Source organism: Neomonachus schauinslandi, chromosome 1 (assembly GCF_002201575.2).
Source record: "Neomonachus schauinslandi chromosome 1, ASM220157v2, whole genome shotgun sequence".
NCBI classification, from domain to species: Eukaryota; Metazoa; Chordata; class Mammalia; order Carnivora; family Phocidae; genus Neomonachus; species Neomonachus schauinslandi.
Genome location: NC_058403.1, coordinates 158,328,195 through 158,352,682, shown reverse-complemented (window position 1 = coordinate 158,352,682; position 24,488 = coordinate 158,328,195). Strand labels below are relative to the sequence as shown.

Here is a 24,488-nt window from a genome sequence, read left to right as displayed (position 1 = left end):
TGGAAGAACATGTGCGGCCAGATCGGGATCGCGTCGTGTAGGTGTGAACGAACAGAGGAACACGAGAACGAGGGGGGCGGCGGGGAGGACGCGGGCCGGGCGCCCCAAGTCAGCCCCGGGTCTCCCAGACCTCAGGGGTGCATCCTCCCCGCACACACGCTCGTTCTCGTGTTCCTCTGTTCGTTCACACGTTCGTGCGTGGATCCCTCCGTTGGCTCGGCTGTTCTTCCATGTCTTCAGTCTTTCATTCCCTCATTCGCTTGCTCTCCACCCACCCATCCATTCATGTGCCTTTTCACCCACAAAGACCTTCCACTTGCCCTTTCATGGGTCCCAAGAGGATGTAGTTATTTTTATTTCTTTGACCAACACGATAACCATGATGATGATAGCTCACAGTTGCTGAGCGCTTAATGTGTGCCAGGCTCTGAGCGAAGCACTTGAGTGGCCTAACCGACTGAATCCTCACAACAGCCCTGTGAGGGAGGTCCCGCCTCATCCCCATTCTATAGATGAGGAAACAGATGTGCAATGATCCCTGATGCTAGCTCCACCAGGCAGGAAGCTGGGCGTGGGACGGAGTGTCAAATCCTAGCCGGGCCTCTGCCAGATGTGTGACCTTGGGCAAGTCACTGCCCCTCTTGGAGCTTCTGTTTCCCCTTTTGGTAGAACACAGGGACTCTAGTCCCTGCCTGCCAGGGCAGCTGTGAAGAGGCCGCGAGGTCCCACCTGGCACACAGTAGGTGCTCAATAAACAGCTCCATCTCCATTTTGAATCATAAGGCACGCCTGCCTGCCTGACTGCCACATTCACTGGGCACTGGCTCCATACAGAGGCCATGCCAGGTAGCAGGGATGTGACTGGGAACAAGGCAACCCGAAATCCCTGCCCTGAGTAGCCCCTACTGAGCGTGTGAGATCAGCATGTGACTAGGTGAATGGCAACAGGCTGGATGAATGTTGTGGGGGGCAGAGCAGGACCTTCGTCATGCTTGCTGCAGCCTCAGCCAGCCCCTGAGGTGACACTTGAGCTGAGAGCTGAGAATAGGATGTTATGTGGCAAGATGGGCCAGGGAGAGGAGGAGGGGAGAAGGTGAGAGTGTTCTAGAAAATGGGAACACTACAGGCAAAGCCCTGAGACAGCAGGGACCTTGGCACATTCCAGAAACTAAAAGGAGGCCAGGGTGGCTGGAGGAGGAAAACTGGAGAGACAGGCAGAGGCCAGGCCATCCAGGGCCTGGAGGCTTGTGTCAGGAACTTCAATCTTTCCCTCAAAGAGAACACGGAAGTTTTCAGCAAGAGGGTGACAAGAACTGATTTGCATTTCAAAAAAAAATTGCCCTGGCTACAGTTGTGACAAAGAGGTGGGAGGAGAGGGAAGAGCAAGAGACAGTGGGGAGCCCACAGAGGGGCTGTTGCCATCCTTCAACTGGAAAGAAAGGTGGCCTGGCCCAGGCTGGTGGGCAGGGCAACCAGAAGGGGAGGCTTTGAACCTAGCCCCTTAGAGGAGGGACCTCCCTCCTTGACTTTGGAGGTGCTCACAGCTGGGAGATGAGAAGGCACAATGTGGAGAGAGGCCTCCATGAAGAGGCCCATTCTGGGCCAGCCTCCTGCAGCTCCAAATGTTTGGATAGCCACTTCCTGTTTGCATAGCTGATCGGCTCAAGAGCTGGGCTGGCTGGCTTGGGGCCCGTGTCCAGCCTTGGAACTTTCTCCAAGAGGAGAAATAAAGGGTTTCTTCTTTGTTTTACCCTAAAGTAACTGTCCTCTACAGCATGATGTAAGAGCCACTATGAACATCTGGATAGCCCTTTACAGTAGAAAAGGTGGATTTGTATCCATGGCACCATTTAATCCTCACAAGAACTGTGCAAGGTAGAGGTGTTATCCCCATTTTACAGACGGTGGGAAGTGAGGCTCTGAGAAGTGAAGTAACGCACCCGAGGCCACCCAGCCAGGAAGTGGAAAAGTAAGGTCGGCCTGCCCCTACAGCCTGTGTTCTTTCTTTCTTTCCACCTTACCCTTTGTTGTTGATGCACAGTTACAAGATGGCTGCCGTAGCTGCAGGCCTCATGTCTGCTGTTCAGGCATGAGGAGGACGGGCAAGGTTGAGGGTGGGGAAGACTTTCTTCAAGTGAGCTTTGCCTTTGTGTTCAGGGAGAGATACCCCTACACCCCATCAGAATTTGCACCTCCATCTCCTGGGCCAGAACCGTGTCACGCGGCTGCTCCTATCTGCAGGAGGATCTGGCCACATTGATGCCCCAAACACAATTGGGTTCTCTTGGTGAGGAAAAAGAGGAGCAGTTATTGCAGCGTCTCCAAGGAGATGTCCAGTGAATGAGAAAACTGAGGGCCAGAGAGTGAGTGACATGGTGTGGAGGTCATGGTGATTAGGAGATGGCTCTACTGCTTGTTTTCCTGTCCCTATACAAACATGCCCCCTAAGCCATGCCCAGCCCCAGGAGGCAGACCTCTCCTCTGCCTGCTTTCTATGGGCAGAGTCTGTGGGCTGACTTGCCCCAAAGCTCTCCTTTGAAGAAAGGAAAGAGGAGGGCATAGAACAGCCAAGGACATGCATTGAGCATCACCTCTGTACCAGGCGTGATGCCGGACACTTTCCCCACATTCGCTCAAATGAGCCCCTCAACTGGCCTAAGAGAAAGGTATTAATTATCATCTGCACTTCACAGATGAGAAAACCAAGGCCAGAGAGGAAGCAACTTGCCGGTGTGGCACAGCCAGTGACAAGCTAGGATCCAAACCCCAGCCCGAACAGCCCAAAGCCACATACCCCAGGCCAGCCTGGCAACGTGCACAAGGCCTCCTGGACTCCCCCCACCCCCCACTCCTGAGCTTTCCCTGGTGCTTTATCTTTGCTCTTTCTGTGATAATGACAAGTTCTCACTGTGTTATTGTGATCGTTGACAGTGAGCCCCTCTTTGGCAGAAGCCACGATCGTGGAGAATCCACCCATCACCAAGGTTGTGGAGTTCCGTCCAGAGCTGTCCCACCAGGGCCTGATTCTGGGCCAGTTTCTAATTTCATTTCTTGGCTTGAAGTTTCATAACTACACAGGTCAGGGGAAATTGAGCTCCATATCTGGGGACACCATCCCAAGGCCAGTAAGTAGGGTTCTTCTCACCTCTGCTCCTGGATGAGACAGCCTCTGGAGGGCCCCTAGCTTCATGCAGGAGCCTCCTTGTATGAACTCACCAGGCGAGGTCTTCAGTAGCAATCCCCATTGGGCATTAGAACCCCAGTCCTGACCCCTCTGTGGGCATTTCAGGTCCATCTCCTGCATCCCATGCAAGCTGGAGATCTGATCTCTCCTTCTTGTTCTTAACCTTGCCTCTGCATTCTTTTCTTTTTTTTTTTTTTTAAGATTTTATTTATTTATTTGAGAGAAAGCAAGAGAGTAAGAGGAGAGAGCACAAACAGGGGGAGCAGGAGAGGGAGAAGCAGGCTCCCCACTGAGCAGGGAGCCCGACACGGGGCTGGATCCCCGAACCCCTGGGATCATGACCTGAGCCGAAGGCAGATGCTTAACCGACTGAGCCACCCACGTGCCCCTTGGCTCTGTATTCTTTTAAATGGTTATATTTTATCCAGTACTTCTAAGTATTTGTACATGGAAAGGGAACCTCCCCTAGCACCTCAATGCACCATCCTGGCCAGGAACCTAAGAGAATGGAGAGCAAATATTTAAGCAATTGGGGATGCTCACTTATTAGTTCCACATTTCCTGTGCAGCTTCTATGGAGAAAGTGGATACCTCGGGTAACCAGGAACGGCACAGACATGTCCATTGCCCTCGGAAGCTCTTCTGGGGCCTGAGGGGAGCAGGTCATGAACACGCATGTTAGGACACAAATGTGCTGGGTGCAGAGGGGCCCCAGCTGTGGGAGTCCCGGATCATATAGAAGTATTCCAGGAATCAAAGCGCTCTTCAGGCCAAAACCCAGGGGCTCACCTGACCCAGCCCAATCAGCCAGGAAGGATTACCTGTCCCATCACAGCCTCTAAGCTCTCACTTCCCACAGCTGGTCACGCCACATCTCAGAGGAGAGACTCAGATTCTTCTTCCAATCCCACAAAATAGTCTCTCCTCCCAACATATTTTTGAGCCCAGTAGACCTTACTGACGATTTGGGGGGGAGTGTACAGATTACATTACAATGATAGTTTTATATAAATATTTGACATCACGATTCATGAGATGTCATTTGACCCCACATCTAACAAGGGTGTTTCACTGTTACTTCTCCCAAATTATACCCAGTCACTCTCCACCTTTCTCTTCTCTGTTTTCTCTTTCGTCCTATTAGCCATCTCTCTTAGATGAGTGCCTGAAAGCCTGCCTCTAACTGACTTGGGTTAAAAAAAAAAAAGTGTCGGGGCGCCTGGGTGGCTCAGTCGTTAAGCGTCTGCCTTTGGCTCAGGTCATGATCCCAGGGTCCTGGGATCGAGCCCCGCATCGGGCTCCCTGCTCTGCGGGAAGCCTGCTTCTCCCTCTCCCACTCCCCCTGCTTGGGTTCCCTCTCTCGCTGTGTCTCTCTCTGTCAAATAAATAAATAAAATCTTTAAAAAAAAAAAAAAAGTGTCTCCTGGAAAGGGTAGCCAGCCAGCTTCAGGCATGGCTGGATCCAGGTACTCAACAATGTCACCAGAATATGGAAGCTCTGCTTTGCTCTCAGGCAAGTTCTCTCCCCTGGTAGCCTTTGGGGTGCTTACCTCTTCAAAGCTCCAAGTCCGGTAGAAAGATCATCTCTCATCTGAGCCATCCCATGGAATTCCTGGAACTGGAAATTATTGAACCAACTTGGACACATGTTCATCCCTGAACGCATCAGGGGGGCCAAGACAATTTGATATTCTGATTGGTGAAAACCTTGGTCACATAGCCCCTGCTGGAGCCACAGCCAGCCCCATTGAACTCTAGGACTGAGCTCTTCCCAGGAGAATCAAAGGGAGCATAGCCCATGTGTGTTAAACAGCACACGCCCCCCACCCTTGCCTCTCTCTGGAGCTTGTGGCCCAAATCCCTTTTCTTGTCTCAAAAAACAGGCCACCTGTGGCAGCTGGAGCCTTCCTGGATGGTGGAGGCCCCAGGAGAAAGCCTGGTTAGACGCAGAACAGGCTTGTCTCAAAGTTGGCTTTTCCAGGTTGCTGAACGCTTTAGGGTGGCTAGGGGTACTCTGCACCCTCACCAAGGTAGCCCGTGTGGCATTTCTTTAGGCCAGCACCCAGCCCCGGGCTCCCAAGATGGCGAATGAATGGACGCTTGAGCATGCAGGTGGACACTGACCCCAAACATGTCTTGGTGAGGAAGGTGTGGGCATATGGGACTCCAGCACAAGGTGAGCCCTGAGTGAGTGGTCCAGTGGACAGATCCTGCTTCAGGAGTGGTGCTCCTGGAGGATCTGCCCTTGACTCCGGTGACTGGGGGTTTGTGGGCTTCTCCACCTTCTCTCGAAGTCCCGGTATCTCGGCCATTTGCCTGCTGCACCTGCCTTGGCTTTGCGCTGAGGGGCAGCTGGGCCTTCAGGACACCTGGGCAGGCAGCCTGGGGCCAACACCCCTGGGCAGGGGCTGGGCTCAAACTCACATAAAAGGAGACTGAAAAACCAAGCTCAGCTGGAGCAGGGAGGAGGGGCCTCCGCCTGGCCTCCGTGGCTTTGTTGTCTGGAATAGAAAGATGAAAAGGCTTGGGGGGGATGCGGGTAGGAGGACAGCTCATTTGGCCGGCCACCAAGGAGGCCACTGTGGAGGGGACACAAAGATGAGGCCATCGGAGGGACACCTCCTTTCTTCTGCCCCATTGCGGCAGCCCAGCCTGACCTTGGGGAAGGGGGGGCAAAGTCAGCAGGTCAGGGGAGGGAGGGAAGCAGACAGGCAGAGGCGGGGCAGTGGGGCATGGAGCACCATCTGGAGCTGGGAGGCGTCTGGTCACGGATTCCATTAGTCTTGGAAGCAGGTGTGTGGGTGGCCACTGGTGGGAACTGAGACCTTTCTCTCAGGGACCATACCCGGGGCTCACAGAGGTGCAGCTGGCCAGGCACCGGCTGCACGCTCTGGCCTGGGACCCCTCCCCCATGGAGACGGGCGTGGCGGGTCGGGGCCCAGGCTCAGGAGGCCCAGCCTTACCTGCTTTGGAATCCCAGTTTTTCCACATAGTTCCTGTGGGCCTTTGAGCCCTTCCCTTTCTCTCTGTGAGCCCCCGTCTCCTCATTCACAAAGTAGGCATGGGGTTCTGTTCTTCTGGGTCTGGGGGTGAATATCCAGTGAGACATGGGCAGACGGTGGGGTGCAGTAGCTGGAAGTACAGCTCTGGGAGTGTGACCTGCAGCAAGTTATTCTCATTTTGTGAGCTTCAGTTTCCTCATCTGTAAAATGGGGGTGAGGAGAATATTACTAATCCACTTCCTAGGGTATTTGAAGTTTCAGAATGCTAATACATATAAAGCACCTAGAATAGTGCTTAGCACTGAGAAAATGCTTAATAAATATTAGAAATTATTATTATTGATCCCTCATCAATGGTAACGGTGGTGGTGGTTGGTATTGTTACTATTCACAGAGTCCGGCCCCTAGAGAGCCTTCCGTCTCTGGAGACCCCCAGCAAACAATGGACAGTCTCAGCCAATTGTAGACAGGACACTAACAAAGTTGTAGAGTGTAGACAAGCACAGAGGCGGCATAAATGACTGGCTAGGGGTCAGGACATCTCTTGGGGGAATGCCATCATCCAAGCTGGGTGTTGAAGGATGAGTAGGAGTTTTCTCAGGCATTGCAAATGCAGGTTGCAGTGAATACAAGGGCTTAGAGATGTGAAGGGCCCTGGTGCCTCCTGGGAACAGAAAGGCTTACTGTGGTGGAGGGTTTGAAGTGGAAAGTGGCAGGCGCGGAAGCTGGAAGGCAGGCAGGGGGTGGCGAAGGATCTGAGTACCAGGCTGAACATGAGGCCTTTACCCCAGACAACAAGGGAGACAGAGAAGGGCTATGCAAGGAGAAAAGTAATCAGATTGGAGCTTCACGGAGACCCCTCTGGCTGCGTGTGGAGGACAGATCAGGCAGGAGGGACGACTAGAGGCAAGGAGGCAGGTGAGGAGGCTGTATCTGGGTCCAGAGAGAGAAGACGCAGGGCCTGACCTCCAGCACCTGAGAAGGGATAGACCAGCAGCCCCATACCTGGCGGCCTTGCCAGGAGCTGGGGGGAGCCTCGGGCCTGCTGTTCTCTATTCCAAGTCAGAGTCTTCTGCAAGGATGGAACCTCAGGATTTGCGGGCTGAAACAGACTTTAGAGCCGGATACGGTGTTGCACTGACAAGGAGGACTTGCCTCTGGGTAGAGGAGCCAGCAAGGGGACCCAGAACAAGTCTTGATATTCTCACCTCATGGTGGGTTAAGGAACTGAGTAGAGCAGACACATCTGAATTTCACATCTGTGTTAACATTGGGAATTAACACGGCACTCCAATATAATTGCGGACATGCTAGAAAAGCATGGAATAGATGGAGAGCTCAGACCTCAGAGGTCAGAGGACACGAGCATTCTGCTTCACGAATCTTACACGGGTTGCGTTTACAGCGACAAACTCAAAGGAGCCCATTTCAGCAAAGGATACCACCGGGCACAGCCCGAGGTGGGTGGGCAGTGTCCCGTGAGTGTGGATTCTCCCGACTGGTCGGGGTCCTGCCAGAGCGCGTGAAGCCTTGAGTCGGTGGTGGGGGTGGAGGGGGGTCACCAAACCTTTTCTCCCCTAGCTACCTCCCTCTGAAATTGCAGCCAGAGTTGGCAAAGCCGTCCTTAGCAAGCCACACCACCTGGATCTAGATTCAAGCTCCAGGTACGATATCGTACGGCCTCCCTGACACCTCTTGCCACATCGTCCGCAGGTGATGCACTCTGGCCCGGCATTGCAGGCCGTCACACCACCCCTGTGTAAGGGTGCCATTCTGTGGGCAGCCAGGAAGTTGTCCCTAGTGGTGGGTTTGTCAGGTAGGGATGTTTTCAGCTGCAAGCTGCCGAGAACTCACCTAACAGTAGTTTGAATACATTGGGGTTCCTTGTCCTCTCCTCGCCTAGAAGTCCGGGAGTGGCTCTCATGAGTCTTCACAGTGTTCCTTCAGACATGTGGCCTCCACAACCCTATTGAAGGTGGAAGGAAGGGGGACATCTTGTTCTTTTCTATCCAGAAAAGCAAAACCTGCCCAGAAACCACTAGTGGATGTCTACGTGAACACCATGGCCAGAGCGGGGTCACAGAGAGGCAGAAGGGCCCAGAGAATGGGGGAGGCCTTTTCAGCCCCAAGAATGGAGACAGCAAGGCAGAGGAACTGTGGCGTTCTTTGATCAATAGTATCTCCCAGGGACATCTACCTTCATTCAAATGCATGCCCCCGGCAGGATTTCTCTGAGAACAGAGCTCAGCCCACACTTTTGGCTGACAGCCCAGGGTCTGGGGCTTTGTGCCCCTACCAGGGAGACGGATCTGGATGGTACCAGCTAATGCATGCTGCAGATGTGTCCTTCAGAGAGGAAGCTGGAGCCCACAGAGGGACAGTGATCTGCCCAAGGTCACCCAGTAGGAGAGGGCACAGCCCTCGAGAGTACTGGAGTCTAAGGCTGTCTGTGCTGCTTCCCTTGGGTGGTTTGGAACAAGCTGAAGTTCCCATGTCTCTGTGGTTAGATTAGGGGCTGGGCTCTGAGATCCCCAGCTTTCAAGTCCCAGCTTGTCCTGTTCCACACCGGGTGGATGGCCTGAGGCATGCAGATGGGTTCCAAGTGGACCAGGGTCCCCAGGTCAGAGCCAGCCACATAGGACCCAGGGCAGCCTGAGGTGCTGGACCAGTCGCCTTTGGCCATGACCCACCTTGTCCACTTGCCTCGATATGCTGTCTCTTTTCTTTGGTGCCTTGACACTTCTTGGGAAACTCTGATTCGACCTGTTTGTGCCTTAGTTTCCTCATCTGGAAAATGGGGTTAATTTTAGTGCCTAGATCATGAGGTAAGAATTAAACAGGATCTAAAAAGCACTTCACATCGTGCCTGGCACATACTTAGCACTTGCGGATGTCATTGTCAGGGGTTGGCCCTCTCTTGTGGGGGGGCCTTCTCACCTGAGAGGAGCATTCATGTGTCCGCTCCACACTCTGGAGCAGCCTGAAAGCCCCATGCCACTGGCACATTCCATGCATCCTATATCTCTGCTTGTCCCCACCTGGCTTTCCTCGCTCGTGCTCCACATGGTGGGGATCAGGGCTGCAGTGACCCCAGATTCATCACTTTTCAAATTCGGTGACCCAACCTACTGCTTTCCAGCACCTGTGCATAAAGTCCCAGGGAAGAGTGCGGCTGACCCAGCCTGGGTGACAGCCCCAGCGCTGGGATGCCTGAGGCCAGGGTGCTGGCATACGCCATCTGGCCATGGCCGGAGCACACCCGCCACCCCGCAGTCTGGGAGAGATGGGGGCGGGGCCGCTCCTCAAAGCGACAAGGGGGCTGTTGCCAGGAGACGGAAGAAGGACACAGGTCAGACAAAACCAGCAAATGTCCAGCCCATGAATTTCCTTTCTGGAAGCAAAAGAAGTATAAAGGCTGTAACATGGCACCAAGCAAAGGGGAAACGAAAAAGCGGATGTTTGGGCCTCAGAGCCAGATGTTGGAAATTTTTTGGCAGTTTGTTGTGTAGTGTAGTGTAGTGATGTTCCAGAGAGTCAAAGGCCCTGGTACATGTGGATGGTTCCCCTCGTCTAGGGTGGGCCCATCCACATAAGAACGTGCTGCCTACCCACAAGGAAACACTGGAAGAAGAGACCAGTGCCCGGGTGGAGGCCTGCCATGCCTTGCTGCTCCAGAGCCAGGATTCTGACATCGCCTGGCCTCGAGTTTTGGGTGGTAGAGATGGCTTCTGCCTGAGACCCAAGCCAGAGAAACCCTGGAGCACATGAGGGAGTGGGCACCATGGTCTCCAGAATGTTCTGATGGGATGACCTGGGGTACAGATAATCAAGGTGCTCTTGTGTAGGGGAAATGGTGAGAAATAAATGCATGCTTTTTTCAAGGTAGAGGGAGATCTGTATTATATTGGAAACTTGTTGCTAATGACTGAAACTAAACCCAAACTGCCTTAAATTTTAAAGGGGGGGAGCATTGGTGTGTCTGGGTGGCTCAGTCAGTTGAGCATCTGACTCTGGGTTTCAGCTCAGGTCATGATCTCGGTCAGGGTCCTGAGATAGAGCCCTGTGTCAGGCTCTGCACTCAGTGGGGAGTCTGCTGGAGATTCTTCCTCCCTCTCCCCCTCCCCCTCTCACCTCTTTCTCAAAATAAGTAAATAAACCTTTGGGGGGGGGCATTATCTACTCATAAGCTTGAGAGTATGGCTTCAGGCATGGCTGGATTTAGGAGCCCAAACAATGACACATGGAATCTCTCTATCTCTTATCTCTGCTTTCCTCTAGTTGGCTCCACATTCAGACATTCTTCCTATATGGGAGCAGACAGCTGCCAACACAGGATGAGTTCCCATGCTCCCAATCATCCCCAAGAGAAAGAGCTTTTCTTTTCCAGTAGTTCCAACAAAATCCTTAGATTAGCTTTGATTATCCTGATATGATTATGCCCATCCTTGAATCAATCATGGACACCAGGGACAAGGAATGTGCTGATTGGCCCAGGTGGGGGTCGTGTAACTACTCTGGACCAGTTTCTGTGATTGACCAGGCCTGTGTCACATGGCGTAAGGGAGGAGGGTGGACTCTCCGTAGACTGGGAGCTTCTTGTGGGCAGCGATGGCACCCAGTGCCCCACTTTACTGTCCCTGCTGCCACTGAGCCCAGCAGAGGGCCAAGCCCAGGAAGGATGAGGGTTTCCTCCTGACTGGCAGGTGCATGGACCGTCAGAAACATATGGGGTTTCCCATTGTCTGCTCTGAATGAGGGATGGAGGGGACACTTCTCCTGAGAGGGCTGAGGTGACTTGGAGAAGCTTGGGGCCAACAGCAGTGAGAGACCCAGTAAGGGTGGGAGACAGAGATTCTTCACTTGGTCTCGTCACAATTTCTGTCAGAAATAACTTCTGACTTTTCTTCATTCACCCAAATTTTGTTGCATGCCCAGAGAGCACTGATGCTGTGCTGGCCGCCATGACCAAGACGAAGTCTCTGCCCTCATGGGACTGACCTCCTGGCTGGGGGAGACAGTCAACAAGTGGGTGGCAGTAAACAGGAGCAATGACGGCTGGGTGAGGTCGGGGAGGCTGCTTGACTGTGGCACTAAGTGTATCAGTCAGCCTGGCTGCATGACGAACACCACGGGCTGGCTGGCTTAAACAGACATGGGTTGTCTCACAGTTCTGGAGGCCGGAAGTCCCGGAGCCAGAGGTCAGGAGGGGTGGATCCTTCTGGAGGCTCTGTGGGAGACTGTGTTCCGGCCTCCCTCCTGGGCGTGCAGATGGCTGTCCGCTCCCTGTGTCCTCACGTAGTCCTCCTGCTGTGCGTCTGTGTCCTAATGAATGTCTTCTTCCTATAAAGACACGAGTCAGATTGAATTAGGGCCACCCCAGTGACCTCATTTGAACTTGCTCACCTTTGTAAAGACCCTGTCTCCAAATACAGTCACTTTCTGAGGTGCTGGGGGGTGAGGACTCCATATGAATTCAGTCCACGGCAGGAGGCTTCCTTGAGGAGGTAACATTTGCGCTGGGATCTCAGAGCCAACCCCTCTGAGTCCCTGCCAAGTCTCCAACCTGCCTGCCCCCCTCCAGCTGCCCCCGCCACCCGCTGGGCGCCAGCACCAGCCCGGATGTGATGGCTGTCCCTAGCTCCCCACCAGTCCACCGGCCACAAAGTGGCCTGGGGTGGGAGGGAGCTTTTCTAAACCCACATCTAACCTCGTAGCTCCCTGTTGCCCTTAGAATAAACATTGGCCTCCTCGCAGTAACCGTCGTGGCCCTGAGTGATCTGGCCACAGCCCATGGATCCGGCCCCGGCGTCTTCCACTCTGCCCGCTGTGCACACCGCTCTGGCCACAGAGACCCACTGCTCCTCGGGCCTTCAGTTCCTGCCCGCTGTCGGGCCTGCCCCGCCTAACTCATGTCCATACTGCCGGTCTCCTCCGCCAGGGCTCACTTTTTCAGAGGCCTCAGCCCCATCCAGTCTGCGCCCCTGCCATCTCTCACAGCCCCTGGCCTTTTCCGTCCTTAAGGTATTTTTATGATGACTTCATTCATGTCTGCGTCCCCCAGGGGAAGGTAAATTCCATGAGGTCAGGGCTGTTCTGCTGCTAAGTGCAGTATCTCTCACACCCAGTGCAACAGCAGGCTCAGTAATGCGTCTGTCCGATGAATCACAGAATGAAATTAGCAGCCAGGCTGGCAGATGCCTCTGGAGACCAATGGGTCCCCTTGCACCTGCCCCCCACCCCAGTAAAGGCAAGTGGGAGCTAGAGATGAGGGGCCATGGAGAGCACTTCCCAGGCCTGGAGGCCCCTGAGGACTGGCCCACACTCCCCTCTTCATGATTTATTTTCAGCTCACCCTCCATGGCCCCCCTCTCAAGCTCTTCTTCCTACTGTTGTTCTCTTGTTTTCACATGCTAGTCTCCTTTTCCTGCGAGGCTTCGCTCAGGAAACGCCACGCAGCAAAGGAAGCATGGTGCACAAGCCCCCAGGCCCTCCGGGGCGGGCTCCGGGGCCTGGCCGGCTGCCTGGCAGCCGCCACCCCTCAGCGGGCCCTGGCCAGGCTCTGGGTGTCCTGTCTGCCCTGCAGCTTCCCAAAGCTCACAGAGTGCCTGAGTGGCTTGGGTGGCTGAAAGCAGAAAGAGAAGCAAACACAAGTGACACTTTCCATCCATTCTAGAGAAAGCTGAGCCGGGGGTTATGGGGGGAGGTGGGGGGGGGGAGAAATGGTGATGGTCTTCTGATGTGTCACCTCAATGTGTCACTCGGTGACAGCCTCAAGTTGTCCAAACATGAATCTACACTTGCTGTGAAGGCATTTTGCAAATGTTATTTAAGTCCATAATCAGCTGACTTGCAGTGAGGGAGAGTATCCTGGATAATCTGGGTGGGCCCGATTTTGTCATTTGAAAGGCCTTTAAAGCAAGACTGAGGACTCCCCTGAAAAAGAGAAGGGGTTCTGCCTGTGCCCAGCCTGCCTGTGACTTCCCCCTCCTCTGGATTTCACCCTGGCTGAGCCAGCCCCCCAACCATAGAAGCCACTTCCTTGCGAGAAAGCTCTTGAGACAACGCTATGGCTACAGACAGAGACACCGATCGATACTCCCCACTGGCCCCGCTCCTCCAGCTCTCCCCCCACAGTGACTCACCCCAGGGCGGAGGCAGAGGGGAGCAGCACTAAGGACAAGGCCGGCATTTCTGGGCACCTGCTGGGCATGAGGCACTGTGCTAAGGACTTCACATACACGACCTCATTTAACCCCCAAGCAGCGCTGTGAGCCATTTTCAGTAATAACTCTTTAGGCTGCAGGAAACAGAAAACCCAAGTCCAGGGGCGCCCGGGTGACTCAGTCGGTTAAGCGTCTGCCTTCGGCTCAGGTCATGATCTCAGGGTCCTGGGATCAAGCCCCACATGGGGCTCCTTGCTCAGTGGGGAGTCTGTTTCTCCCTCTGCCCCTCCCCACCTCTTGTGCTCTCTCTCAAATAAATAAATAAAATCTTAAAAAAAAAAGAAAAGAAAACCCAACAGCTTAAATCTTAAGGACACTGATGATCATGGATGAGAAGTCCAGGGGAAAACAGTTTCTTCGCAGCTCAGTGATGTCTGCAAGGATATAGTTCTTTTTTTTTTTTTCTTTTAAGATTTATTTATTTGAGAGAGAGAGAGAGAGTGGTGGGGAAGGGCAGAGGGAGAGGGAGAGAATCTTAAGCAGACTCCCTGCTGAGCTCAGAGCCCAATGCAGGGCTCAATCTTAGGACCCTGAGGTCATGACCTCATGAGCCAAAATCAAGAGTCAGAGGCTTAACCAACTGAGCCACCCAGGTGCCCATGCAAGGATATAGTTCTTCATCTTCCCACACTGTCTTCCTCAGTTTGTCGTCTTGACCTGTCAGCAAATCCCTCATGGTCACAATATAACTGCCATGGCCTCAGTTATCACTGCCACGTCCACAGACGGAAACATAACTTCCTCCTTGGACCTCCCTTTTCTCAGAGATCCTCCTGGAAGACTTCCCCTCCCCTCTCATTGGCCAGAAGCACATCACATGCCTATCCCTAAACTAATCCTTGGTAAAGGGAAGGAATCATCATGATCAGCACAGACCAATCAGATCTCTTCTCTAGAAGCACATGACCACTCTATGCCTGAAAGAATAATTGAGGTTGTGTGTGCCATGAAGGCAGATGGGTGTGTCTGTTTGTGCAGTTGTGTTTGGTTTCTATGCAATTATAACAAATTACCACAAACTTAGTGGCTTAAAACAACACCCACTTATGATCTCACACTGTGTAGGCCAGAAGTCCAGGAAGGCTTGGCTTGGTTCTCCCTGGGCTCTCACAAGGCTGAAATCAAGGTGTCATTGGCCAGGTATAGAGGCTCCGGGGTGTGTTTCCAAACTCAGGCATTGGCAGAATTTGGTTCCTTTTGGTTGTAGGACTGAGATCCCCATTTCCTTGCTGGCTGTCAGGCCCTGGGGTCACTCTCCACACTCCACTTCACGTGGCCCCATTCACCTTCCAGCCAGCAAGGACCCCAGTCTTTCTCATGCTTCAGATCTCCCTGACGACCTTTCTTGTGCCAGCAAAGAGAGCTCTTTGTTTTTATTTATTTTTATGTTTTTTAAGATTCTTTCTTTCTTTCTTTGAGAGAGAGACATAGAGAGCATGAGCAGGAGGTGGGACAGAGGGAGAGGGAGAAGCTGAGAAGCTGAGCAAGGAGCCCGATGTGGGACTCGATCCCAGGACCCTGGGATCATGTCCTGAGCCGAAGGCAGACGCTTAACAGACTGAGCCACCCAGGAGTCCCTAGAGCTCTCTGGGTTTTTTTGGTTTTTTTTTTAAGATTTTATTTATTTATTTAACAGAGAGAGACACAGCGAGAAAGGAACACAAGCAGGGGGAGAGTCAGAGGGAGAAGCAGGCTTCCCGCTGAGCAGGGAGCCCGATGCGGGGCTCGATCCCAGGACCCTGGGATCATGACCTGAACCGAAGGCAGATGCTCAACGACTAAGCCACTGAGGCGCCCCGAGCTCTCTGTTTTTAAAGGGACTCATGTGACTAGGTGGGAACAATAACCCCCTTGAGATCAGCTGTACCATATAACATAACACCATCACGGGAGTGACACCTCCCCCCATTCACGAACTGCAGGAATTACGGTGTGGAACTTTGAGTCATTCCTAGAAATTATGTCCACCCTGCAGTAACCATGGTGTGCACCACAGTAAGACTTTTTTTTTTTTTTTTTTTGGAAAGGTAAAGTTTAGAAGGGTGACATGAGTTGCTCAAGGCCATACCAGCCAGGGGTCCATGTCGCAAACAACAGGAAATAACACCGGCTCACTGAAGCAGGAAGGGAATTCTTTGGGAGGGTGTCAGGGGTCAGCACAGTCAATGGGCAGGTTGGAGGGCCAGACTCGGGCCAAAAGCAAGGCAGGGCAGACCCAGCCGGTCTGGGAGCAGGCTGCTGGGGTGCCCTCCTGCCACCCGCAGCTCATGCCCCATGCCATCAGACGCCACCAGTGAGCTCACATGAGCCTGCACCTGTGTGTGAACGTGCATCCCACAGACCGTCAGCCGCCCACCCCCTTAGCGTATCAGCTATAAACAACATCCCTCCCTCCTGCTGACCCAGACAGGCGTACTGCACTCTGCTCAGTGTGGCTTTCTGGCCCCTGCCAGATGGTTGCTTCGCTCCATATCCTCATTCAGTGCTCTTAGCAAATCCAGAAGGGGCTGGCTGGCTGGCCTTAGGAGCAAAGGTGAGACCTCAGTCCACCACACTGATTAAACATGTTTTCCCTGGACAAAATTCTATCCACTGGGGGCAAAAGTTAGTTAAATCAGGGGTTCGCAAACTATGGCCCGTGGGCCAAATCTAGCCCTAGGCCTATTTTTGTATCTGATAGAAACTATGATTTTAACCTTTTAAAATGGTTGGGAAAGGGGTGCCTGGGTGGCTCAGTCGGTTAAGCGGCTGCCTTCGGCTCAGGTCATGATCCCAGGGTCCTGGCATCGAGCCCCGCATCGGGCTCCCTGCTCAGCAGAGAGCCTGCTTCTCCCTTTCCCTCTGCCTGCCGCTCTGCCTACTTGTGCTGTCTCTCTGTCAAATAAATAAATTTAAAAAAAAAAAAACTTAAAAAAAATGGTTGGGAAAACTCAAAAAGGAACAATATTCCTGACACAGAAGAATTTCATGAACTTCAAATTTCAGTACCCGTAAATCAAGTTCTATTGGAACACAGCCACGTTCATTCCTCTCTGTATTATCTGTAGCTGCTTTCGCACCAGAAAAGCAGCACTGAGTCATTGCAACAGTGACCACATGGGCTGCTAAGCCCGAAATATTCACTACGTGGCCCTCTTTGGGAAAAGTTTGCCGGCCCCTGTGTGAAATGATAATGTGCTGGTCATTGGTGAACATTTATTCTGACATTTGGAAACTTATGTATCCTGAGTGGGAGACTTGGGTTGGAGCAGGGGTAGGAATGGATTATTCCCCCTTTTCTTCCCCTTTCCCTATCTGAGCTATAGACAACCATTCTCGTGTGAGTTCTGTGTATCTTCTTGTTGCTGTGTCCTTGCAAAACGTGTGGTTTCGTGTCTATGTTCTCTTTCCATAATGGCACTGCACTCTATGCCTCACTCCGTTTCTTGCATTCTTCGCTCGGCGCTGCATGTTTCAGGGGCACTGGTTATGTGCACGTCTGTCCCCTGCTTCTCCTTCTGGTGAGTTTCCCACCCAATCCCAGAGGCGGACACCCACCCAACCCCGGAGCGGCCTCCCAGCTCCTGCATCTGCACGTGACACTGATGAGCATCCTCCACCATGCCACCTTGCAGACGGGTGTGGAAACTTCCCCCAGAAAATATACCCCGGGGAGGAATTGCTGGGTTGTGGGAGGCTTAGACAGAATTTAGCCAAGATACACCAGCTGGCTCCCATGTCTTCTTTGATGTAATGCAATTCACCAAATGCTTTGGACCTTGTGATTTTGCTTTTGAGTTCTGATTTGAGCTGTCCCTAGGTTTGAAGGCTATTCATCCTGCTGTATGTTCTATTTTAATTCTGCCCTTCACATGTAGTTCTTTATTGAGGATCCACCCCTTCAGGTGGTATAGATGGGGACCCAGCTCAAGTTTTCTCTTAAGTAGAGAGGGATGCACTGGGATTATGGCAGGAACCTCACTCGTGATATATTTTGTGTTTATGCTACAGCGGCGTCAAGTTCTAGGTTCAGGTAATTGCAACTTAGGCAGAATTGTCACTGCACCAACATAAATAGTGAATTGAATAGGTGGCTTACAAGTGAGAATTACAGTTCCAGACAAAATGACTATGAACTATTACTTCCCCTTTTAACATAATCTCAGAACTGTCCAACAGAACTTTCTGTGATGATGGAAATGGCCTACCTCTGCACTGTCCAGTATGGTAGCTGTAAGCCCCACGTGGCTACTGAGCACTTGATACGTGGCTAGCATGGCTGAGGAAATGAATCTTTAGTTTTATTTCACTACAATGAGTTTAAATTTCAGTAGCTCGGTGTGACTAGTGGCTGTCATATTCAACGGCACAGATCAGATTAAGAAACTGTGGGACTATCCCTGCACTCAAGCATCTATCTGAGGTTTTTGGAAAACAAAATGACTAGAGAAGGAGGCAGTTGTGAACAGAGGATGGGAACTAAGAAGAGTTGTGTGCCCACCGTGTGCCAGGCACATGAATCCTTCACTTAGCCCCAACTCTCGTCCATGAGCGGGGGCGATGTCCCCATTTAAAAGCTGGGGAGGTTGAGTCTCAGTGAGGGGAAGGGACTTGATGAGGGCACCCCTTGATTGAGAGGCCGGCCCAGGAGTAAACAGGTACAAGCCAATCCCCAAGCCTGGTGGCTCTCTGAGCCCAGAGGCCACGTGGCGAGGGGACAAGGATGGCTGCAGGCCAGTGGGCACTGGTAGGTACAGACCCTGGGTGCTTCCCCAGGGCATGGGCGTGGCCCAGGTGGCTGACCCGGCAGCTTCAAAGTCCAAATCCATCGGCCGGGACCTCACAGTCCTCCTCCCACCCACCCCCCGAGGCAGCCTAAAGCTAGGTTTGGGTGGAGGCTGCCTTAGCCAGTGGGACATGAAGCTAGAACAGAGGATCAGGGACAGCATCTACAACAGGGCATGTCTCTGGAAGCAACATCTTCCCCAGGGACGTTCTGGGAACTTTTGTGGAGGGAGTGTTTGTCTCAATGACTAGGGGGACAATGTTCCTGACACTTGGGATACAAGCCTCTCCACAGGTCCTGTGTAACCCAGGACTGCCCTGTACCCCGCCCCCCGCCAACTTCCAGATGTCCCTGCACATTCATTGTGTGAAAAACTTGCTTTCACTACAATGATCTAAGACTAGAATCTAACTCTGCTTTACCTATAAAATATAATTTTTTGCATAGTTTTAATGTACAATGGATTTTCCAAGAATGCAATGCTGTGTGAGTAATGGGAAGGTTATACTTTGTTTGGAATTTTCCAAGAGTTGCTCATCATTTCAGAGTCACATCATAGATGCTGACAACACTTAACCAGCTGATAAGGAATGCCTGTGTCCACTGACGTTCATTATGCTGTGTCCCAGGGAGTCTACATATCTATCCATCTATCCATCCATCCATTCGCCTATCTATCCATCTATCCATCTGAATATATTTTCTTAGCCCTTATTTCAAAATGTCAAATACAGGAAAAGAATGTCAACAATATGCGATTGAATATTACCTTACTAGTCTCAAATTCAAACTTGGCCATTTTAACAACAACAACAACAACAAAAGCAGAAACAGACCCATAAATACAGAGGACAAACTGATAGTTGCCAGAGGGGAGGGGTGGGGGATGGGCAAAATGGGTGAAGGGGAGTGGGAGGGAGAGGCTTCCAGTTATGGAATGAGTGAGTCAAGCGGATGAATGGCACAGCATAGGGAATATAGTCAATGGTATTGTAGAAATGTTGTATGGTGACAGACGGGAGCTACACTGTGGCTGAGCGAGCGTAATGTATAATCACCATGTTGGACACCTGAAACTAATATAACACTGCGTGTCAGTTACACTTCAATTTAAAAAAAAAATCTTAGCCATTATAAGTAGGTTTAAGCATCTAAAAATATCATTATGTCTGAATATTTACATATTGAAATATATATCATAAAATTCCTTTTTCCTTTAGATCACTGTTAGAGCATCACAATAATTGTTTCAAAATATTTGTGAAGATTGGGTATATTATTTATCCAGCTCATTTTGGGATCACACAGGGACATTCCAAAATATCCATTATAAGAAGAGGGTGCCCATACTTAGAGTTGGGGGTCCTCTCCAGTGGGGAGCAAAATGAGTGGCGGAGGTGGTAAGAGTGTAGCTCTCGAAGCACCCGGAGCTCACTGTGTGCTGGTGTCTGAGGGTTTGCCAAGCTGCAGACATTCTCCTAGGGTCTGTGTCATTTTTTGCCGTATCTGCATAGCACCTGTATTATTATTATTTGATTAACATTTTTCCTTAAATCATCTCATTCTTTTTACTTAAATAAATTTATTTAAAAGAATGGTATATTGGGGCACCTGGGTGGCTCAGTTGGTTAAACGTCTCCCTTTGGCTCAGGTCGTGATCTCAGAATCCTGGGATCGAGCCCCATGTCCAGCTCCCTGCTCAGTGGGGAGCCTGCTTCTCCCTCTCCCTCTCTCTCAAATAAATAAATCCAATCTTTAAAAAATAAAAAATAAAAATAAAAGAAGGGTATATCACTGTCACACAGGTAAAACTAAAACTGTTTGGTGTGCTTGCTAATTGTTTTTTAATATGTGTTAAAAATAAATGCTTAGCTGTTTTAAAACACGCACACACACCTGTTCATCTGAGCGCCATCTCAAATGCCTTGAATGCTGGTGAAGGCAGGAGCTCCCCATCGTTAGAAGACATATTGAAATATATATTATAAAACTCTGTGTGAAATAAGGGCTAAGAAAATGTATTCAGATGGATGGATGGATGGATGGATGGATGGCTGGCCGGCTGGCTAGGTGAATAGATGGGCAGGTAGATGGATAGGTAGACATGCAGACCCACTGGGACACAGCATAATGAAGGCCAGTGGACATGGGCATTCCTTATCAGCTGGCTATTTTGTTTCATCTTTATGGGACCCAAGACCCCTCTGTGTTTACTGATGAGTGAGTGGGAGAATGAAATGAAGGCTTGAGGGGGGGTCACTGCAAAGCCATAGTCCTGTGGGGTGCAACCCAGATTTGGCCACTCCCCGGACCCCTCTCTGCATCACAGATCCCAAGAAGGGGGGGTCTGTCTGTTGGAGACCCGGAAGCCAAGGGCCAGGAGCTCAGAACTGGAGGAAGGGAGGAAGAGCAACATCTGGCCTTTGTCAGATTGTGTAAGCCGCTGGGCTGGTGGCCAGATGTAGCCGTCAGCCTCTGACAGGAGGGAGACATTAGAGGTTCACCCCAGGCTCCGGGCAGTGCACAGATGTGACCAGCTGGAGACAACGCCCAACCGCGGACAAGGACTCAGGTCCGTCTGCGTGTGAGGGTGTAAGCAGACAGTGGGCAGCCTCCAGGGCCCACCTTTCTCCCCAGAACTGCCTGGAGCTGAGAGGGAGGTCCTGCTCCAACGCCTGCTGAGTGACAGGCACCTCTGCAGTCCCAGGAGTTCCCCCTCCCCCCGATTCCTCCATGGCTCCCAAAGGAGAGTTGCACAGAGGTGCAGGAAGGCTCACAGGCCAGGGAGACATGGAGCAAGGATGCTGGGCCTTCTCAGTCCTGGTTTGGAACTGGCAATTCTTCCCATTTTAAGGAAGAAAGAACAGCCTCAGGGTTGGGAGCAGACAGAAAAGAAGGCCTTGCTAGAAATGACTCACTTTGTTTTGTTGTTTTATGTATTTCTCTGGTTACTTTCTATGTATGACAAGATACTGGCTTTTCACTACTGGTAATAATGTTTCCTATTAAAGGAAATCTGTATTAGTAAGCAATAGGGTCGGTGACCAAAAATGTCTGCAGTTTAGGAAACTCTACATCATCCTCCCACTTTGAGGGTCCGCCCCTCAGTGAGGTGGGCAGGGAGGTTAGCCCCTGATCCACAGGAAAAGCTGATGGGAGCTGGGAAGCTTTGGAGCTGAGACGCCACCGGGATCTTGTGGCTTCAAAGTGAATGCTCTTCTCTCTGTCCTTTCGGGAACAATCTAAGAGTAGAAGGTGTTGGGGGAACCTGGGATCCCCATCCAGGCTTGGATTTGTCAGAGCCTGACCTGACCTTCTTCTTCCTCACCCCCACTACTGCCAATGGTTTCATTCATTGATTCATTCAACCAACTATTACTTGGCCCCTCTGTCCCTGTGCTGTATGCCCAGAGGAAATCCCAGTCTGATGAGGGACACAGATCCTAACAGGATACCTGGGAGCATGTGAGCTCTGGGAGTCCAATCAAGAGACAGGGGAGTTCTGAGAGGAAGTGGCATTTGCATTGGAGAGGGGAGAGCAAAGGGCCAGTAGGATTTTCCAGACAGAGCTTGCTAGACAGGGGGTGCACATTGAAGATGGAGGAATCTGTGTGATCTTGGGCAAATTACTCTGTTCTCTGCACCTCAGTTTCCTCATCTGTAAAATGGCAGCAAGAAGAATCATTCCTTCTTAGAGTTGCTGGGGAGGGTAGGTGAGTTAGCACAAAAATACTCAGAACAGTACAGTGTCTGGCACACAGTAAGGCCATTTAGGTGTTAGCTGTGCTTGTCATGTGCGAAGGCCCCAAGGGTGACACACGGGAGGTTCAGTGGTCTGGCTGTGCTGTGCCCAGTGGTCATCACCAGTGATGAGGCTGGAGGGTTGGGTCAGTTCTTGGAGGACCTTCAATGTTGTGTTAGGACATTGGAGTTCTTTCGAATGGCCACCGAGAGCATTTTGAAGGGAAGAGAGACAGGGCCAGAGCTCACCTCTGCTCCCTTTGGCAGTACAGAGGGGACTGGGGGTGGGAAGGGAGCAGAGGGACTTCTCTCCCCCCACAGGGCCCTCCTGAGCAAAATGTGTTCTTTCTTCCTTGGGATCTTTGCTTTGCAACTTCAGAAACTCTTCCATGGAGAGGCTAGAATATCAGGGGATCTGGACTTTTCTGGTTGGCCCTGGGAAGCCACGGAGGGCTTTGGAGCAGGGTCAGAGCTGTCTTCCAAAAATGACCATGACAGCAAGTGCTGATGGCCCAGGAGTGGGGGGAGAGGAGAGGTGTAACATGATGCAGCGTCAGCTCTGTGACCTTGGGGCTGGTGTTTTTAAGGAGGCTGGACCTGCAGGTCACGAGGGGCCATAGCACCCAGATCATTCAGCAAGGCCACAGGTGACCCTCTGCCCTGTCCCCAGGCAGTTCCATCTCCTCCCCAGAGCCGACCTCAGGGACCCATTCTTATGGGAAACCCTACTTAAACCATTGGGCCACACGGTCCAGTCCTAGGGTGGATGGCTGTCAGATTTCTAGGCCCAGAAAATCCATTTCTCTTTTTCTTTTTTAGAAAGATTTTTATTTCTAAGTAATCTCTACATCCAACATGGGGCTCAAACTCACAACCCCAAGATCGAGAGTCACATGCTCCACTGACTAAGCCAGCCAGGCAGCCCTTATGCCCAGAAATTCTAACAAAGCCTTTCACAAACCAGGATACTCACTACTGAAGTGACAGATTTGCAGCCAGTCAATCAAGAACCATTATAAAAACATGTCCTATCAGATCAAACCATTTTAAATTGCCCTTTTGCAGGTCAAAAGCAGCAAAACCCAGTAATTCCATATGGTTCAGCCTAATACCTGCAAAGCTCCACTGGCTTCCACCATCTATAATATGTGGGATTTTCCAAGGCCTGGTGACATAAGGGATGGGGCAAGAGAACAAGCTCAGGCTTTGGAAGAATGGACTTAGGTCCAGATCCCCGCTGGCCCCCAACCACCTCTGTGACTTAACCTTTTCTTCCTCTGAGAGATAACAGTCTCATAAATCCAGGGGATGAGCAGTACCCAAAATAGCACACATAAGGCCCAGCCCAAAGTTGGGGTGCCCAGTCAGGGTCTGTTCAGCCCTTTCTGATCTGCTGTAAGTCCTCTTCTCTAGCCCTGCTGGCCCCCATCTGTCCCCAAACACACCTGCTGCCTTTCCTCCTCCACTCAAGCCTCTTTCATTCTACTCAACCCCAAGTCCCCAAGTCCTCTAGGACATCTTCCCTGCTCTGCAGACCCAGCGCCCTCCTTGTCTATGTGAGGGTCTGGCCCTGAGTCCAGTGGGTGTGGCCCTGAAGAGTGAAGGCTCTGGGCTCCCTGTCACCCAGAGGTCCCCTGAGGGCAGGGGCTGCACTCCTTCTCCCCTCCTCCTCCTTCCCACTTCTGTCCTCACCTGCACAAACCCAGGCAAGGGAGTGGCCACAAAATAGCATGATACGACGGCCCTTTGCCGAGCAGCCTCCCTGCAGCACCCCTGGCCTGGGCCCTGAGTGAAGGGTCAGACTCTCCGTCCTCAGGTATGACCTCCGCTTTGGGTGGCCAGGTGGGTGATGGCGCTTTTCACTGAGGGGAAGCAGGAGAAGCAGACAGAGAAAGACAAGGACACTACGAGGCATCTGCAATGCCTGTGGGACATCCAGGTGGAGATGCCAAGGCAGCAGTTAAGCTGGGTAAGGTTGTCAGAAAACTGGATCCCAGAGGCCAGAGCTGGAGATACATTTAGAAGTCATCAGTGCTAAAGGCCACAGCACTGGCTGAGACCCTTTATAGAGTGAATGGATAAAAAGAAGTTCTCAGGTGGAGGCTGAGGGCACAGCAGCCAGCATAGAGGAATAGGGAGGAAGAGGAACTGGCAAAGTAGACAAGGCGACGTGCCAGGGAGGGAGGAGCTGTCTCCTGGAAGCCACGGGAAGAAAGTGACCAGGTGGGGGAGTCATGTAGAGTTCATTGCTTTCTGTGTAGTAGTGTTCATGAAATGTGCTCTATGAAGTGTGCACTGTGCAGTGTGCACTGTGAAATGTGCCCTATGAAATGTACACTGTGAAGGGTGCCCTGTGAAGTGTGTGTGTGAAGTGTGTGTATGAAGTGTGCACTATGAAATGTGCCCTGTGAAGTGTACACTGTGAAGTGTGCCCTGTGAAGTGTGTGTGTGAAGTGTACATTATGAAGTTTGCCCTGTGAAATGTGCCCTGTGAAGTGTGCCTGAGAAGTGTGCCTCTGAAGTGTGCCCTGTGAAGTGTGCACTGTGAAGTGTGTGTGTGAAATGTGCACTAT

At 51.7% G+C, this 24,488-nt stretch overlaps 1 protein-coding gene across 1 annotated transcript in view; it reads left to right on the top strand.

Annotated features, from left to right (window-relative positions):
- The window catches only part of EFCC1 (EF-hand and coiled-coil domain containing 1), a 12,557-nt gene extending 2,635 nt beyond the window's left edge, over positions 1-9,922 (top strand). Inside the window, exons 3-4 of the mRNA XM_044912691.1 lie at positions 7,900-7,989; positions 9,761-9,922. Of these exons, the coding sequence (XP_044768626.1) occupies positions 7,900-7,989; positions 9,761-9,922 (252 nt within the window). The remainder of the gene's footprint in view (positions 1-7,899; positions 7,990-9,760) is intronic.
- Positions 9,923-24,488: the final 14,566 nt, after the last annotated feature.